Below are 18246 nucleotides of genomic sequence, written 5' to 3'. Positions count from 1 at the left end.
ACTTGCCAATCCTCAGCCCACATACCCAGCTGATCAAGATCCCTCTGTAATTTTTCATAACCTTCTATACTATCTACACCACCACTTATTTTAGTATCATCTGCAAACTTCCAAATTGTTTATATAAATTACAAACAACAAAGGTCCCAGCACCAACCCCTGTGGCACACCACTAGACACAGGCTTCCAGTCTGAGAAACAACCCTTGACCATCACACTCTGCTTCCTACCACTGAGCCAAATATGAATCCAATCCACTATCTCCCCTTGGATCTCACCCAATCTAACCTTTCACACTAGCCTGCCATGTGGGACTTTGTCAAGGGCCTTGCTAAACTCGAACTCCAAGAGATTTGTCACACATGACTTCCCATGCACAAAGCCATGCTGACTGTCCCGAATCAGACCCTGTCTCTCCAAATATTGGTAGATCCTGTCCCCCAGAATCTCCTCCAGCAATTTACCCACCACTGATGTCAGACTCACTGGCCTGTAGTTTCCTGGCTTGTTTTTGCTACCCTTTTTAAACAATGGTACCACATTAGCCACTTTCCAATTCTCCAGAACCTCACCTGGGCTTCTGCAATTTCTTCTCTAGCTTCCCACAAGGTCTGAGAATGTGCCAGGTCAGGCCCTGGGGATTTATCCACCTTAATGCACTTTAAGCCCTCCAACACCTCCTCCCTGCGAATTTGTATGTGGTCCAAAACAAACCACTCACTTCCCCCATTTCTTTAGCTTCCATTGTTTTCTCCACAGTAAAAACTGAAGAGAAAATTCTTTAAAGATCTCCCCCATTTCCCTTGGTTCCACACACAGCTGGCCATGCTGATCTTTAAGAAGACTTATTCTCTCCCTAGCCACCCTTTTACTCTTCATATATCTATCGAATTTCTTGGGATTTTGCCTCACCTTGCCTGCCAGATCCCTCTCCTATCCTCTTTTTGCCCTCCTAACTTCTCTCTTAAGTGCACTCCTAGTGGTCATCAAGAGATTCACTAGTTCCCAATTGCTAATGCACAGTGTATGCCTCCTTCTTTTGCTTAACCAGAACCTCAATATCTCTTGTCATTTGGGTTCCTGAAACCTGCCAGCCTTGCCCTTCACTCTAACAGGAGCACGCAGGCCCTGAACCCTTGACATCACACTTTTAAAGGCCTCTTACTTGGCAGATGCTCCTTTCGCAGCAAACAATCTCACCCTATCAACCACTGCAAAATCCTGCCTAATGGCTCCAAAACCCATAAAGTCAAGGGAGGTTTTAAGTCCCAGCTCTCGGAGTTTGGTGATGAGTTTGCTTATAATATTGAAGGTGGAACTGTAGTCAATAAACAATATTCTAACTTAGGTGACTTTACTGTACAGATGCTCCAGAGATGAGTGTAGGGTCAGGGAGATGGCGTCCTCTGTAGATCTGTTTCGGCAGTAGGAGAATTCCAGTGGGTCGAGGTTTTCTGGGAGGCTGGAGTTAATCCATGCCATAACCAGCATCTGAAGCACTTCATGATGGTGGATGTTAGAGCCACTGGGCGGTAGTCATTAAGGCATGTTACCTTGGTTTTCTTAGGTACTGGAATGATAGTGTCTTCTTAAAGCAGGTGGGAACCTCAGATTGAAGCAGGGAGAGCTTAAAAATGTCTGCAAATACTCCCGCCAGCTGATCTGCACAGGATCTAAGTACATGGCCAAGGTCATCATCTGGGCCCGATGCTTTCCGTGGGTTCACACTCCAGAAGACTGATCTTATGGAATCAAGCTGTTGTTGAAATTCAGCCTCACATTACCAGATGTTAAATGATTATCACATGCTCCAGGTGTGGGATGTTCATTTGGCACCATCTTCCATGGTCCTACTGCTGTCTGCAATTAAAATTGGGTCACCTGGAGCAAGCGATCATTTCTGGGGCTGTTGCAGCAAGAATGAAATTGGAGCGAGCATTTCTGGTAGCATTGGGTTAGCACATCTGACAACTAACTTCCTCGAGTCAGACACATACCCAATGCCCACAATTATTGGACACACATGTTTCATCCTGCACCAATATAAATCAATCCCACTCTCATTCCCCACACAAAACACTGGTGGGACTCAGCAGGGCTCGCTGCATCTATGGATGGAAATGGACAGTTGACTTTTCGGGTCGAGACCCTTCATCTAGATTCAGACCAGATAAAGGGTCTCGCTCTAAAATGTCGCCTGTCCACTTCCCACCAATAGATGCTGCCTGACCTGTTGAATTCCTCCAGTGTTTTGTGTGTTGCTCCAGATTCCAGTATGCAGTCTCATGTCTCCACTCTCATTCCAACCTGTCTGTCGGCAGCTTCCTCCACCGACTGAGTGGTGTGTAACTTAAACTGGAAGAACAACATCTTATCTTCCGTCTGGGCACATTGCAACCTGACGGAATGAACATTAAATTTTCCAGCTTCAGGTAAACTGCTTTCTCATTGTCTCCCATTACAGGCAGCTCCCATCTCACAGTCACTTGAGTTACAGAAATTTGCCCTAATAGAATTCACAAATCAGTCCCAAAAATCTGAGATACAGAATAAAACTTGCTCTCGTGGAACCTGTGTGTCAATCTGTATTTTATATTTAGCTCGTATTTCTTGGTGAATGTGCAGATGATGTGCCTGTTCTGTAACAGAAAATTGCGGTACAGACGTTTTTCCAGGAACACAAACCCTCTGGAACACGGGGGTTGCCTATATCATGCTTCAGCCCTTTCTCACCCCATTTCTTTAAAATATCTCCCCAAATGATCAGTCTCATGATCCTTATTACCTGATCTGTCTTAGAACCATAGAACCATAGAAAACTACAGCACAGAAAACAGGCCATTTGACCCTTCTAGTCTGCGCCAAAACATTATTCTGCTAGTCCCATTTACCTGCCCCCAGCCCATACCCCTCCAGACCTCTCTTGTCCATGTATCTATCCAATTTACTCTTAAAAGCTAAGAGCTAGCCCGCATTTACCACATCAGATGGCAGCCTATTCCACACTCCCACCACTCTTTGAGTGAAGAAGTTCCCTCTAATGTTCCCCCTAAACCTTTCCCCCTTCACCCTAAAGCCATGCCCTCTGGTACTTATCTCTCCTAATCTAGGTGGAAAGAGCATACTTGCATTAACCCTGTCTATGCCCCTCATCATTTTATAAACGTCTATCATATCTTCCCTCATTCTTCTCCGCTCCAAGGAATAAAGTCCTAACATGCTCAATCTTTCCTTATAACTCAACTCCTGAAGACCCAGCAACATTCTTGTAAATCTCCTCTGCACTCTTTCAATCTTACTGACATCCTTCCTGTAGTTCAGTGACCAGAACTGTACACAATGTTCTAAATTTGGTCTCACCAATGACTTATACAACCTCACCAAAACATTCCAACTCCTATACTCAATACTTTGATTTATAAATGCCAGGATGCCAAAAGCCTTTTTTACAACCCTGTCTATCTGTGACTCTACTTTCAAGGAATTATGTATCTGAACTCCCAGATCCCTTTGTTCCTCCACACTCCTCAGTGCCCTACCATTTACTGTGTATGTCCTCCCTTGATTTGTCCTTCCAAAATGCAACACCTCACACTTGTCTGCATTAAATTCCATCTGCCATTTTCTGGACCATTTTTCCATTTGGTCCAGATCCCTCTGCAAGCTTTGAAAGCCTTCCTCACTGTCCACTACACCTGCAATCTTAGTGTCATCCACAAACTTACTAATCCAATTTACCACATTATCGTCTAGATCATTGATATATACAACAAACAACAATGGCCCCAACACAGATCCCTGAGGCACACCACTAGTCACAGGCCTCCAATCTGAGAAACAACCATCCACAACCACTCTCTGTCTTCTCCCACTCAGCCAATTTCGAATCCAGTTTACAGCCTTTCCATGGATACCCATTGACTGAACCTTCTGAACTAATCTCCCATGTGGGACCTTGTCAAAGGCCTTACTAAAGTCCATGTAGACAACATCCACAGCCTTACCTTCATCTACTTTCTTAGTGACCTCCTCAAAAAACTCCACAAGATACGTTAAACACGATCTACCACACACAAAGCCATGCTGACTATCCTTAATCAACCCTTGGCTGTCCAAATACTTCTATGTCCTATCTCTCAGAACACCTTCCAATAATTTACCCACTACTGATGTCAGGCTCACTGGCCTGTAATTACCTGGTTTACTCTTCGAGCCTTTCGTAAACAATGGAACAAACATGAGCTATCCTCCAGTCCTCTGGCACCACACCCATGGCTAAGGACATTTTAAATATATCTGCTAGGGCCCCTGCAATTTCTACACTAGTCTCTCTCAAGGTCCGAGGAAATATCTTGTCAGGGCCTGGGGATTTATCTACCTCTATTCACTGTAAAGCATCAAGTACCTCCTCCTTTATAATCTCTATATGTTCCATGACACTAGTGCTTGTTTCCCCTCCTTCCATATCCACGATGCCAGTTTCCTGAGTAAATACTGATGCAAATAAACTGTTTAAGATCTCCTCCATCTCCTGAGGCTCCACACATATACGACCACTCTGATCTTCTAGGGAACCAATTCTGTCTCTTACTATCCTTTTGCTCTTAATATACCTGTAGAAACCCTTTGGGTTTACCTTCACATCATCTGCCAAAGCAGTCTCATGTCTTTTTGCCTTCCTGATTTCGTTTTTTAGTATTTTCTTACATTTCCTATACTCTTCAAGTACCTCATCCGTTCCTAGTTGTCTGTACCTGCTATACACCTCTCTCTTTTTCTTAACCAGCTAACGAATATCCCTTGAAAACCAAGGTTCCCTATGCTTGTTACCCTTGCCTTTAATCCTGACGGGAACATACAAACTCTGCACTCTCAAAATTTCGTCTTTGAAGGCTTTCCATTTACTGAGCACATCCTTGCCAGAAAGTAACTTATCCCAATCCACCCTACCTAGATCCTATCTAACCTAGCTAGGGTAGATAGAATCTTTATTCCAGGGTGGAAATGTCAAATAAAAGATTGCATAGATTTAAGTTGAGAGGGGGAAACATTAAAGGAGGTTTACAAGGCAAGTTTCTTTACATAGAAAGTGGTAGGTACCTGGAACGCACTGCCATGGAAAGTGGTGGGAGCAGATACAAGAACAACATTTAAGAGGCATTTTGACAGAACAGGCACATGGACAGGCAGAGAATGGAGGTATTTAGACCATGTGCAGGCAGTCTAATTTGGCACAATAGTCAGCACAGAGCTGTCACAAATTTGATTGAGTTTTTTTGAGGAGATGACGAAGATATAAAACTTTAGTTAGGCCGCACTTGGAGGATTCTGTGCAGTTCTGGTTGACCCATTGTAGGAAGGATGTGGAGGCTTTGGAAAGGGTGAAGGTGAGGCTTACCACGATGCTGTCTGGATAAGAGGGTATAAATTAAAAGGAGAGGTTGGACAAACTTGGGCTGTTTTCTCTGGAGTGTCAGAAGCTGAGGGGACAGCTGATAGAAGTATATAAGATTATGAGAGGCATAGATAGGGTAGACAGAATCTTTTTCCCAGGATGGAAATGTCAAGTACCAGACGATATGCATTTAAAGTGAGAGGTGGAAAGTTTAAAGGAGATATACAGGGCAAGTTTTTTTTTACATAGAATGGTAGGTGCCTGGAATGGGCTGCTGGGAGGAATGGAGGAAGCAGATATGATCACAACACTTAAGAGCTGGTCATTGACTTCAGGAAAGGGGGCAGTGTAACGTACTTGTCTACATCAACGGTGCTGAGGTCGAGAGGGTTGAGAGCTTCAAGTTCCTGGGAGTGAACATCACCAACAGCCTGTCCTGGTCAAATCACATAGATGCCATGGCCAAGAAAGCTCACCAGCACCTCTACTTCCTCAGGAAGCTAAAGAAATTCGGTTTGTCCCCTTTGATGTTCACCAACTTTTATCAATGCACCACAGAAAACATCCTATCTGGATGCATCACAGCTTGGTACAGCAACTGCTCTGCCCAGGGCCGCAAGAAACTGCAGAGAGTTGTGGACACAGCCCAGCGCATCACGGACACCAGCTTCCCCTCCTTGGACTCTGTCTTTACCTCTCACTGTCTTGGTGAAGCAGCCAGCATAATCAAAGACCCCACCCACCCGGATCATTCTCTCTTCTCTCCTCTTCCATCAGGTAGAAGATACAGGAGCCTGAGGGCATGTACCACCAGACTTAAGGACAGCTTCTACTCCACTGTGATAAGACTATTGAATGGTTCCCTTATAGGATGAGCTGGGCTCTGACCTCACAATCTACCTTGTTGTGACCTTGCACCTTATTGCACTGCACTTTCTCTGTAGTTGTGACACTTTACTCTGTACTGTTATTGTTTTTACCTGTACTGTTATTGTTTTTACCTGTACTACATCAATGTACTCTGTACTAACTCAATGTAACTGCACTGTGTAATGAATTGACCTGTACGAACGGTATGCAAGACAAGTTTTTCACTGTACCTCAGTACAAGTGACAATAATAAACCAATACCAATACCATCAACTGCACTCATGTTCTTTCCCTTGAACAATGGATCTTTCAAATAATTCAAAGGGCTTCTACTCTTCAATATATAGGTTGTCACAGATCATAACAATAGTGAATGCCCTGTTTCCTGGCAAGATCCTACTGCTCCTTTATCCTTAGGAAGTCTACACTTTCTGAATTTTCAGCAGTCATCAACGTATTGAGTCATGGAGTCATAGAGAGAGATAGCATGGAAACAGGCCCTTCAGCCCTCCCTGTCGGCCCCAACCATTAACCACCCATTTACATTAATCCTCCTGTAATCCCTCCGTTTATTCTACCCATGGTCTCATCAATGACCCCCAGGTTCTGCCATTCATCTGCACACTTGGAGCAATTTACAGTGGAGCAATTTAAACCTATCAACCCACACACCTATGGGATGTGGGAGGAAGCCTTAGCAGCTGAAGAAAACCCACGCAGTCAAAAAGCAAATGTGCAAACTCCACACCAATATCACCTGAGGTCAGGATTGAACTTGGGTCTCTGGTACTGTTGAACATTGACACAATGGAGTACATCATTCCCTTATACTGTAGATTTCTCTGCCTCAGGCAGCCACTCAATCCCAATACTTTTGATTTACTGTAAGATGCCATGGAGCTACTGTGTTCGTAAGGATTTCTCAGCATACCCAGTGGGGTCATTCAATTCAAATTAATCAAATACTTTTATCAGGGGTCCATTCAGAGAAATGTTCTGATTAATGTCTCCACACCTAACACATGGCTTCACACACAGACGCAAGAGATTCTGCAGATGCTGGAATCTGGAGCAACACAGACAGAATGCTGGAGGAACTGCCATACAAAGAGTTTGGTTAGGTCAGGAAGTCAGAATGCCTGCGACTCCCTTCAATGAATCACATCATACTCTGCATATTGTGTCACCCTGCTAGTAGGTCACCTCTACTGTGTCCAGAGAATCTCAGTGATTTAACAGAGTGCTGATAATTAGCATCTCAATGTTATTACATTAAATACTATAACCAAAATGTTGTGGAAGATAGAGAATTGGCCAAAAAAATTATCTTCTCCGGTAGAAGGGATGTAAATAACAGATTGTAGGCCTCTAGGTGACCTTAAACATCCTAATAGTTTCTTCTCCAAATACTGGATAGTCTCTGAAACTTGGTGATATCCACACTATTACACATTAAAGGGCTGGCAAGGCAACACAGAAAGCTGTCCATTTTATCCAAGCATCTCGGCTTCTAGTTGAGGGATCAGGTTGGGTAAATTCACCAGTGTGACTGTTTAGAATGTCTAAAGATGTGTCCTCAGCATCATAAAGGTAATTACAGTGTCCTAGGTATCTAAATACTTTAAGTCTCTGTATTATTCATGGCTGGTTTGCTAAACATCAGAACGTCTTCATCTCCACAACTCTATTCTACCATTGTCTACCATTTGACTATAAAGTGTCACTGACCATTCAGGTCCAAGGGATGGTCCTGCATTATGTGCTTTCTCTGAGTCGTACTAAAGATTATAGACTTGAAGAAGTGGAGGGCAGGAAGAAATAACATCAGCTCATATAACAAGATCGTGCAATGGTAAAGCCCCTAACTGATCACTTTACATGCATCAGCCAAAACCTCAGTCCATCCCTGAGTGAATGTTATCTCCTAGTTCAACAGGAATGTTAAACCCTCTTCTGCATTTTGCACAAATTTGAACCACGTGCTGACCATGTGTCTGTTTCTACACACGTACAATAAATGAAAGAGAAATGTTATAGACAAAAAAATTTCAGGCAAACCTCTTTCAGACCTCCCTTGTCACCCTGTCTGCACATATCATTGAATGGCTTCATAAAAGACCTTACCAATGTCATGCTCCCCGAAACATCAAGGACTAAACAAAGCACGCGGTCCTTGGCTTGCAGAAGTGTGAATGTTGGGATGACTGGACTAGTGCAGGATGAGGAAATGTTTCTGAAATCTTCAGACTTGCTGATCACATCCCAAGTGCTTCTGTAATTGCACATTGTGTTCTGCCTGTTGGGTGCTTCAGTATTGTGGATCTTATCATTACAGAATACAGCCACCTAGAAATTTAGGAAAAAATGCCATGAGTCAAACAGATGAGTAGCTAAAAGGAGATCCTTGCCAGAAGATTACAACTGATCTCTTAGAGCTTCTAGAACCTCAGTTATAGAATCATAGAGTTGTACAGCACAGAAACAGGCCCTTCGACCCACCTCATCCATGTCAATGCTAATCCTATTCGCTTGCCTCAGGCCTGCATCCTTATATGCTTTCCTATCCATGTACCTGTCCAAATGTTCAATGTAAACATATCTGGCACCACCATCTCCTCTACCACTCTCTGCCTGAAAAACTTACATATCCTTTAAATTTCTTCCCTCTCACCTTAAACCTGTACTCTTTATATTTGGATTCTGGGAAAACGACCATCCATTCTGTTTATGCTGCTCATACTTTGAAAATCCTTACCCATCAGCCTCCTATGTTCGAGCGGAAATAAACCCAGCCGGCCCAAATTCTCCTTATAAATTTTTTTTCCAATCTTTTTATTAGTTTTCAAATTAATACAGATTAATATATCAATGTTTATACATGTAATACAAAGAGATCAGGAGAACAATCATGACATGGATAATCATAAAGAACAATAAAGTATAAAAAAATCTGTAGTTCCAACGATCTGTTAGTGAATGAATATAATATAAAAGAAAGATTTATTATAAAATATAAAGAAAAAAAACAAAACAATAAGAAAAATTATAAACAATATATCAAACCAAACTAAGCAAAAGAAAACAAAACTAAAACAAAACCAGTAAAAAGAAACTGGACTAAAATTTCTCAATAGAAACAGGGCAATATTATGTCGTCAACTTCGTTCCTCTAAATTGAAAGTGTAGCGGTTGCTACCGCGGAATAAAACAAGACTCTACTCGGAGGATTGCCAAACAGAACTGGTTTATTTTCCCGCCTTGTGCGGGCCCTTTAAGGGAGAATGTTCCCGCCCAAAACAACCGGTAATGACGTAAGTCCTACGTCATCAGGACTTTCCCGCGCGCGGGTTCTCCCCGTCGCTGGGAAAGACGAGGCCCGCCGCCATCTTGGGCCTCGTCGCTCCGACGCCGCGCGACCCGACTGCCGAGCCGGTTCGGCCGACTAGACGGTGAGTCGCCACACAACCCCCCCCAGAACCGGCCCAAGGTCCGTGGGCTGTGCCAGCTGCCGCTTAGGGGGGCGGCCTCTGCGTCGCGGCGTGGCAACCTCGACAGGCTGTTGCAGATCCAAATGGGCCGGTTTGAGGCGGTCCGCCGTGAAAAACTGTTCCCTGCCTCCAATGTCCAAAATAAAAGTGGATCCGTTATTCCGTATGACTCGGAACGGTCCCTCATATGGTCGTTGCAATGGCGCCTGAGGTGTGCCCCTGCGAACGAAAACAAACTTACAGTCCCGCAGTTCCTTGGGCTGGCAGGATGGGGCTTGACCGTGCCGTGAGGTGGGAATCGGGGCCAAGTCACCAAGCTTCTCGCGCAGTCTTTGTAGGACTGCTGGGGGTTGTTCCTCTTGGTCCCGAAGGGCAGGTATGAAATCCCCGGGGACAACTAGTGGCGCCCCGTATACAAGCTCAGCTGACGAAGTGCGGAGGTCTTCTTTGGGGGCAGTGCGTATGCCGAGCAGGACCCAAGGCAGCTCGTCAACCCAGTTAGGACCCTTCAGGCGGGCCATCAAGGCCGATTTCAGATGGCGGTGAAAACGTTCCACCAACCCATTTGATTGAGGATGGTAGGCCATGGTGGTGTGCAGCTGCGTCCCTAGCAGGTTCGCTAATGCAGCCCAGAGACTGGAAGTGAATTGGGTGCCTCTGTCTGAAGTGATGTGGGCCGGAACGCCAAAACGTGAGACCAAAGTTGTGAGCAGCGCCTGGGCGCAGGAATCAGTGGTGATGTCAGTCAGGGGGGTTGCCTCAGGCCACCTCGTGAACTGGTCCACGATGGTAAGGAGGTACCGGGCTCCTCTTGAAACCGGCAGAGGGCCCACGAGGTCGACGTGTATGTGGTCGAACCTCCTACGGGTAGGCTCGAACTGCTGTGGTGGGACCTTGGTGTGTCGCTGGATTTTTGACGTCTGGCAGTGCGGACAAGTCCTGGCCCACTCACTGACCTGTTTGCGCAGGCCATGCCAGACAAACTTGCTGGCGACCAGTCGGACAGTAGATCTGATGGACGGGTGCACCAACCCATGTACCGAGTCAAAAACGCGTCTCCGCCAGGCTGCAGGGACTATAGGGCGGGGCTGACCAGTCGCAACGTCGCAAAGTAGGGTCTGCTGACCTGGACCAACCAAGAAATCTCGGAGCTGCAGACCCGAGACTGCAGTTCTGTAGCTGGGCAGTTCGTCGTCGGCTTGCTGTGTGTCAGCTAGGGCCGTGTAGTCGACACCCAAGGACAGGTTGTGGATGGTTGGTCTGCAACGACATTATCCTTTCCGGAGACACGTTGGATGTCAGTTGTGAACTCGGAAATGTAGGATAAATGTCTCTGCTGATGAGCTGACCAGGGATCGGAGACTTTGGAGAAGGCAAAGGACAGAGGCTTATGATCGGTGAAAGCGGTGAAAGGCCTGCCCTCCAGAAAGTATCGGAAATGCCGGACCGCCAGATACAGTGCTTGAAGTTCCCGATCAAAAGCGCTGTACTTCAGTTCGGGCAGTCTAAGGTGCTTGCTGAAAAATGCCAAGGGTTACCAGCGGCCTTCGAGTAGCTGTTCCAGTACCCCACCCACCGCGGTGTTGGACACGTCTACCGTGAGGGCAGTTGGGACGTCAGTCCTGGGGTGTACCAGCATCGTGGCGTCTGCCAGAGCGTCTTTGGCCTTAACGAAAGCAGCCGCAGCCTCGTCAGTCCAGGTGATGTCCTTGCCCTTACCAGCCAGCAGCGAGAACAGAGGGCGCATGATACGGGCTGCTGCAGGGATGAAACGATAGTAAAAGTTGACCACCCCCAGGAATTCCTGTAGGCCTTTGACTGTGTCGGGGCGGGCAAAATGGCGGATAGCATCCACCTTGGCGGGTCGGGGTGTTGTCCCGTCGCTGGTGATTCTGTGGCCGAGGAAATCGATAGAGTCAAGTCCGAATTGGCACTTGGACGGGTTGATCGTGAGGCCGAAATCGCGGAGGCGGGAATACAGCTGGCGGAGGTGGGAAAGGTGTTCCTGGCGGTTACGGCTGGCGATCAGTATGGCGTCCAAGTAAATGAACACGAAGTCCAGGTCTCGGCCTACCGCGTCCATCAGCCGCTGGAAGGTCTGCGCGGCGTTCTTAAGGCCGAATGGCATCCGAAGGAATTCGAACAGGCCAAATGGGGTGATAATCGCAGTTTTGGGGACGTCATCCGGATGGACCGGGATTTGGTGGTATCCCCTAACGAGGTCCACTTTGGAAAAGATGCGGGCCCCGTGTAAGTTCGCTGCCAAGTCCTGGATGTGAGGGATGGGATAGCGGTCCGGGGTGGTGGCGTCATTCAACCTGCGGTAGTCGCCGCAGGGCCTCCACCCTCCGGTGGCTTTGGGGACCATGTGCAGGGGGGAGGCCGAGGAGCTGTCTGATCTGCGAACAATCCCCAGCTCCTCCATGTGACGGAACTCTTCCTTTGCCAGGCGGAGTTTGTCTGGAGGTAATCGTCGTGCTCGGGCATGAAGGGGTGGCCCTGTGGTAATGATGTGGTGTCGTACCCCGTGTGTGGGCCTAGAATTTGTAAACAAAGGTGCCAAAATCGATGGGAATTCGGCTAGGAGCTTGGCGAAATCGTCGCCAGAAAGGGAAATGGAGTCCAGGCGCGGGGCTGGTGGGCTGATTTCTCCCAGGGGATAGGTCCGGAGAGTGCTAGAGTGGACTAACCGTTTCCTTCGCAGGTCGACTAACAGGTTGTGGGCCCGAAGGAAATCGGCTCCTAGGAGTGGTCGGGCGACGGTGGCAAGGGTAAAGGTCCAGGTAAAACGGCTGCCGCCAAAGTGTAATTGAAGCGTACAGGTGCCGAAAGACTGTATCGTTGTACTGTTGGCGGCATTGAGTAGAGGACCTGGTGGCCTGTCACGAGTGTCGCGGCCTGTCGGGGGCAAAATACTGACCTCCGCTCCAGTATCAACGAGGAAACGCCGTCCAGATTTTTTGTCCTGAACGAATAGGAGGCTCTGTCGGCGGCCAGCCGCCGTAGCCATCAGCGGCAGCTGGCCCTGGCGTTTCCCTGAAACTTGCAGGATGGGTGGCATCGACGGGCCTCCGCACCCCACCTCTGATGCTAGAAGCACAGCTGGTCACCCGTGTCGTCGTCTGCGTTCCTGGGGCGTGGTTGCTCGGTTGCTGGGGCCGGGCGAGGCGGGCGTTGGGCTCGCGGCCTGGTGATTTGACTGACGGACGAGCCGCTCTCGCGCTTGGCCCTCCACAGGACATCTGCCCGGGCGGCCACCTCACGGGGGTTGCTGAAGTCGGCGTCAGCTAACAACAGGTGGATGTCATCGGGGAGCTGTTCGAGGAAGGCCTGTTCGAACATCAGGCATGGCTTGTGTCCCTCGGCCATTGCCAGCATCTCATTCATTAGGGCGGATGGGGATCTGTCCCCCAGGCCGTCCAGATGAAGCAGGCGGGCGGCGCGCTCACGACGGGAGAGGCCGAAGGTCCGAATCAAAAGGTCTTTGAAAGCCGGGTACTTATCTTCCTCCGGAGGCGACTGGATGAAGTCTCCAACCTGGGCGGCTGTCTCCTGGTCCAGAGAGCTAACCACATGGTAGTACTTCGTGGAGTCGGAGGTGATCTGCCGAAGGTAGAATTGCGCTTCGGCCTGGTCAAACCAGACGCTGGGCCGAAGTGTCCAAAAGGTGGGCAGCTTGAGGGCCACTGCGTTGGCTGCTGCGCTGTCGTTCATTTCGCGGGTCCAAAAACCGTTTGGACCGTCGGGGTCACCAATGTAGCGGTTGCTACCGCTGAATAAAACAAGACTCTACTCGGAGGATTGCCAAACAGAACTGGTTTATTTTCCAGCCTTGCGCGGGCCCTTTAAGGGAGAATGTTCCCACCCAAAACAACCGGTAATGACGTAAGTCCTACGTCATCAGGACTTTCCCGCGCGCGGGTTCTCCCCGTCGCTCGGAAAGACGAGGCCCGCCGCCATCTTGGGCCTCGTCGCTCCGACGCTGCGCGACCCGACTGCCGAGCCGGTTCGGCCGACTAGACGGTGAGTCGCCACAAAAGGTTATTTTAAGGGGATCTATAACATATGAAAATATTGAATAAATGGACTCCAAACTTCCTCAAATTTAAGTGAAGGATCAACAGTACCACTCCTAATTTTTTCCAAGTTTAAACATGATATAGTTTGAGAGAACCATTGAAGGGGGTATTGGATCCTTCCATTTAAGCAAAATGGATCGTTTGTCCATTAATGTAACAAAGGGAATCATATGGTTAGCGGAGGCAGATAGATGGCCAGATTCTATCCTTGGTAAACCAAAAATTGCAGTGATAGGATGAGATTGTAAAGCAATCTTCAATACATTTGAAATAATGTTAAAAATATCTTTCCAATATTTTTCCAAAAGAGGACAGGACCAAAACATGTGTCAAGGAAGCCACATTCGATTAAATTCTCCTTATAAATTAAGCCCTCCATTCCAAGCAACATCCTGGTGAATCTCTTCTGCATTCTTTCTAATGTACCACAGCCTTCCTGTAGTATGGCGCCAGACCTGCACATAACACTCCAAGGGGCAGCCTGACAAATGACTTGTAAATCTGCAACATGATCTCCCAACTCTTATATTCAATGCTTCAGCCAATGCAGTCAAGCATGCAGAATACCTTCTTCACTACCCTATCTACTGTGTTGCCATTTCCAGAGAACTATGAACTTCTATCCCAAGGTACCCCTGTGCATCAACACTCCTGTCTCTGCCATTTATTCAATATGTCCTGTTATTATTTGACATATCAAATGAATCACCTCACACCTGTCTGGATTAAATTCCATCTCCCACTGCTCCGTCCAACTTTCCAACTGATCTACATCCCTCTGTATCCTTTCCCAACCTTTGTTACTATCTCCTACTCCACCAATTTTTGTGTTATCAGCAAACTTACTAATTAGTCCACCTAAATTCTCATCTAAGTCATTTATAAATATAAAACAAACAAAGGTGGCAACAGTTACACCACACTGCTTACAGACTTCCAGTCAGAAAAACACTTCACCATTACCCTTTGCCTCCTATCACCGAACCAATTTTGAATCAACTTTGCCAATACACCTTAGGTTCCATGTGCCCTAACTTTCTGGACATGCTTGCTGTGCGGGACTTTATCAAAAGCCTTACTAAAGTGCCTGTAAACCACATCTACCACCCTGCCTAATCAACTTTCTTAGTTACTTCCTCAAAAATTCAATCATATTTCCTCTGCATAAAACCATATTGACTCCTCCTAATCAGTCCATGCCTTTCCAAGTGAATGTAAATCCTGTCCCTTAGAATTTTTTCCAATAACTTCTTTAGCATTGATATAAGGCTCACCAGTCTGTAGTTTCCTGGCTTTATCCCTACTGCACATTTTGAACAAGGAGACACTAGCTATCGTTCAGTCTTCTAGTACCTCACCCATGGCTAACAAAGATTCAAAAACCTCTGAGCTCCAGCAATCTTCTCCCTTGCTTTCCATGACATCCTAGGATAGATTATGTCAGGCCCTGTGGACTTATCCACCTTAATATGTGCCAATATCTCTAACACTTCCTCCTACCTGACACAGACAGAGTCATACAGCATGGAAACAGACCATTCAGCCCACCATGTCGACACCAACCAGTGGGCTTCCATCCATAGTAATTTTATCTTCCAGCACTTGTCCCGTAGCCTCCTCTGCCCAGGCAATTTAAGTATTTGTCTGGACACTGCTTAAATGCTGTCAGCAATTCTGCTTCCACCACTCTCTCCAGCAGTGCATTCTAGGTACTCACCACTCTGTGTAAAAAACACCCTCTTCAGATCCCACCTAAATCTCTTATCCCTTACCCTAACTTTATGTCCTCCAGTCTTATACACCTCTGATAAGGGGAAACTTTTCTGAAGTCTACCCTATCTATAATCCTCAATTTTATTTACATCAATTAGATTCCCTCTTAACCGCCACTGTTTCAGAGAAAACAGACCTAGTTTGTCCAGTCACTTCGTATACTGTAACTAAAATGATCCATCACAGGCAACATCTTGAAGAACCTCCTCTGCACTCTCTCCAGCATTATCACAGCTTTCCTATTAGTGTGGTAACCAGACCTGCAACCAATACTCCAGGTGAGATCTGACCAATATTTTATAAAGTTGGAGCATAACCTCCTTACCCGTGTATGCAGTACCCTGACTAATGAAGTCCAGTATCCCATCCATAAACCTTCTTCACCACATTATCTATCTGCCCTGCCACCTTCAAGGATCTATGGATGTACTCTCTCTGCTCCTCAGTATTCCCTAGGACCCTACCATTCATGGTATATGTCCTAGTCTCATTAGTAGTCCCAAAATGCAAACGCTCATATTTATCAGGATAAATTTTGTCTACTATTTCTTAGCCCTTTTCAGCATCAATCACTGTGCAGTCTGAGACTACTCTCCGCACTGTCAACAACTCCACCAACCTTCGTGTCATCTGCAAACTTACTAATCATGTCTCCAACATCCACATCTAATCACAAAATAACCTTCTACCATCACCCTCTATCTCCTAATGCCAGACCAATTTTGGATTCAATTTTCCAAATTTCCCTAGATCCCATAGGCCCTAACCTTTTGAACCAGTATCCCATGTGGGACCTTGTTGAAGGCCTTACTGAAGTCCAAGTAAGTCACATCTATTGCACTGACCTCGTCAATACACTTTATTATTTCCTTAAAAAATCCAATCAGATTGGTCAGGCAGGATCTCCCCTTGACAAAGCCATGTCGTCTATCTCTGTTTTTCCTGCTTTTCCAAGTGATCATTAATCTTGTCCCTCTAAATCTTTTCCAATAAATCCTGGGGATTTATCCACCTTTAATCTCAGTAAGGCATGGAGTACTTCCTCTTTATTCATGGAGACTTGCACAAGAATTTCACCTTCTCCTTCGCTGAGTTCTCCAACTACAAGTTCTGTTCCCTTTATGAATACAGACGAAAAGTATTAATTTAGGACCTCACCTCTACTTCTGGTTCCTCGCACAGATTGTCCCTGTTGTCCCGAATGAGCCCTACTCTTTTCCTGGTTATTCTTTAGTCCTTGATACACTTATAAAATGCCTTTGGATTAACCTTAATACCGCCAGTGATATTTCGTTACTCCTTTTTGCCTTCCTCATTTCCTTTTTAAGCATCTCCCTATGATTTTTAAACTTCCGATGCCCCAACACCCCCATCCCACCCCCACTTTCTTTAGCCCTCCGTACCTGCTATATGCTTCCTTTTTCTCTTTATCCAATCCTCAATATCCCTAGACAGCCAGGGTTCCTCATACTTGTTACCCTTGGCTTTCACCCTTACAGGAACATGATGGCCCTGAGCCTTGTTATTCCTCCATTGAATGCTTCCCATTGTGAAGTTGAAGACTCTCTGCAATTAGATACTCCCAGTCTACCTTTGTCAGCTTCTGTCTAATTTTAATAAGAATGGCCTTACCACAATTTAAGACTTCTATTCCTGATCTATCCTTATCTTTTTCCATAACCATTTTAATGGTTATGGTCATTATCCCCAAAATGCTCCCCTAACACTCCCTCCATTTCACTGGCTACATTCCCCAAGATCCGTCCAGTATTGCTCCTTCTCTTATTGGTCTATTGACATACAGTGTCAAAAATCTCTCTAGGGCACACTGTAAAAATTTGATCCTTCAGGGATTGGCGCTAGGCCCTCTGTTGTTTGTGATATATATAAATGATTTGGATGAAAATGTAGATGGTTAGGTTGCACACAAGAGATTATGCAGATGCTGAAATCCAGAGCAATACACACAAAATGCAGGAGGAACACAGCAGGTCAGGCAGCATCTACGGAGGGAAATGAACAGTCAACATTTCGGGTCGTGACCCTTCATCGTCCCGATTTGAGGGAATGAGCTATGATAAGAGGTTGGATAAACGAGCTGTTTTCTCTGGAGTGTTAGAGGGTGAGGGGAGACCTGATGGAAGTCCATAAAATTATGAGAAGCATAGATAGGGTAGACCGTCAGAATCTTTTTCCCAGGGTAGAAATGTCATGCATTTTAGGTGAGTGGGGGAAAGTTTAAAGGAGATGTGCAGGGCAAGATTTTTGCCTGGAATGGGCTGCCAGGGGTAGTGGTGGAAGCAGATACAATAGTGGCATTTAAGAGGCTGTTAGATAATGAATATGCAGGGAATGGAGCAATATGGATTATGTACAGGCAGAAGAGATTTAGTTTAATTCGGCATCGTGTTCAGTGCAGACATTGTGGGCTGAAGGGCCTGTTCCTGTGCTGTACTGTTCTATGTACTATGAAATTGAAATTCCCTTGCATTATAACCCTATTTTTATCACAAGTCTCTGCTATTTTCCAAAATATTTGTTGGGTGGTCTGTAATACAATACCAGCAAAGTAAGTTTTTTGTTCCTAATTTCTACCCATATGGCCTCACTTAAGGAGCCGACTAGGCTCCTCAATACTGAA

At 46.2% G+C, this 18246-nt stretch overlaps 1 protein-coding gene across 3 annotated transcripts in view; it reads right to left on the bottom strand.

Moving 5' to 3' along the window:
• LOC127567720 (calcium-activated chloride channel regulator 1-like) overlaps positions 1–18246 on the bottom strand; it is a 67782-nt gene that overhangs the window by 23996 nt on the left and 25540 nt on the right. For all 3 annotated transcript variants that reach the window (XM_052010688.1, XM_052010689.1, XM_052010687.1), the window contains one exon: positions 8390–8611. In XM_052010688.1, coding sequence (XP_051866648.1) covers positions 8390–8611 — 222 coding nt within the window. The remainder of the gene's footprint in view (positions 1–8389; positions 8612–18246) is intronic.

Source organism: Pristis pectinata, chromosome 3 (genome assembly GCF_009764475.1).
Source record: "Pristis pectinata isolate sPriPec2 chromosome 3, sPriPec2.1.pri, whole genome shotgun sequence".
NCBI classification, from domain to species: Eukaryota; Metazoa; Chordata; class Chondrichthyes; order Rhinopristiformes; family Pristidae; genus Pristis; species Pristis pectinata.
This window is presented reverse-complemented; position numbering and strand designations above follow the sequence as displayed.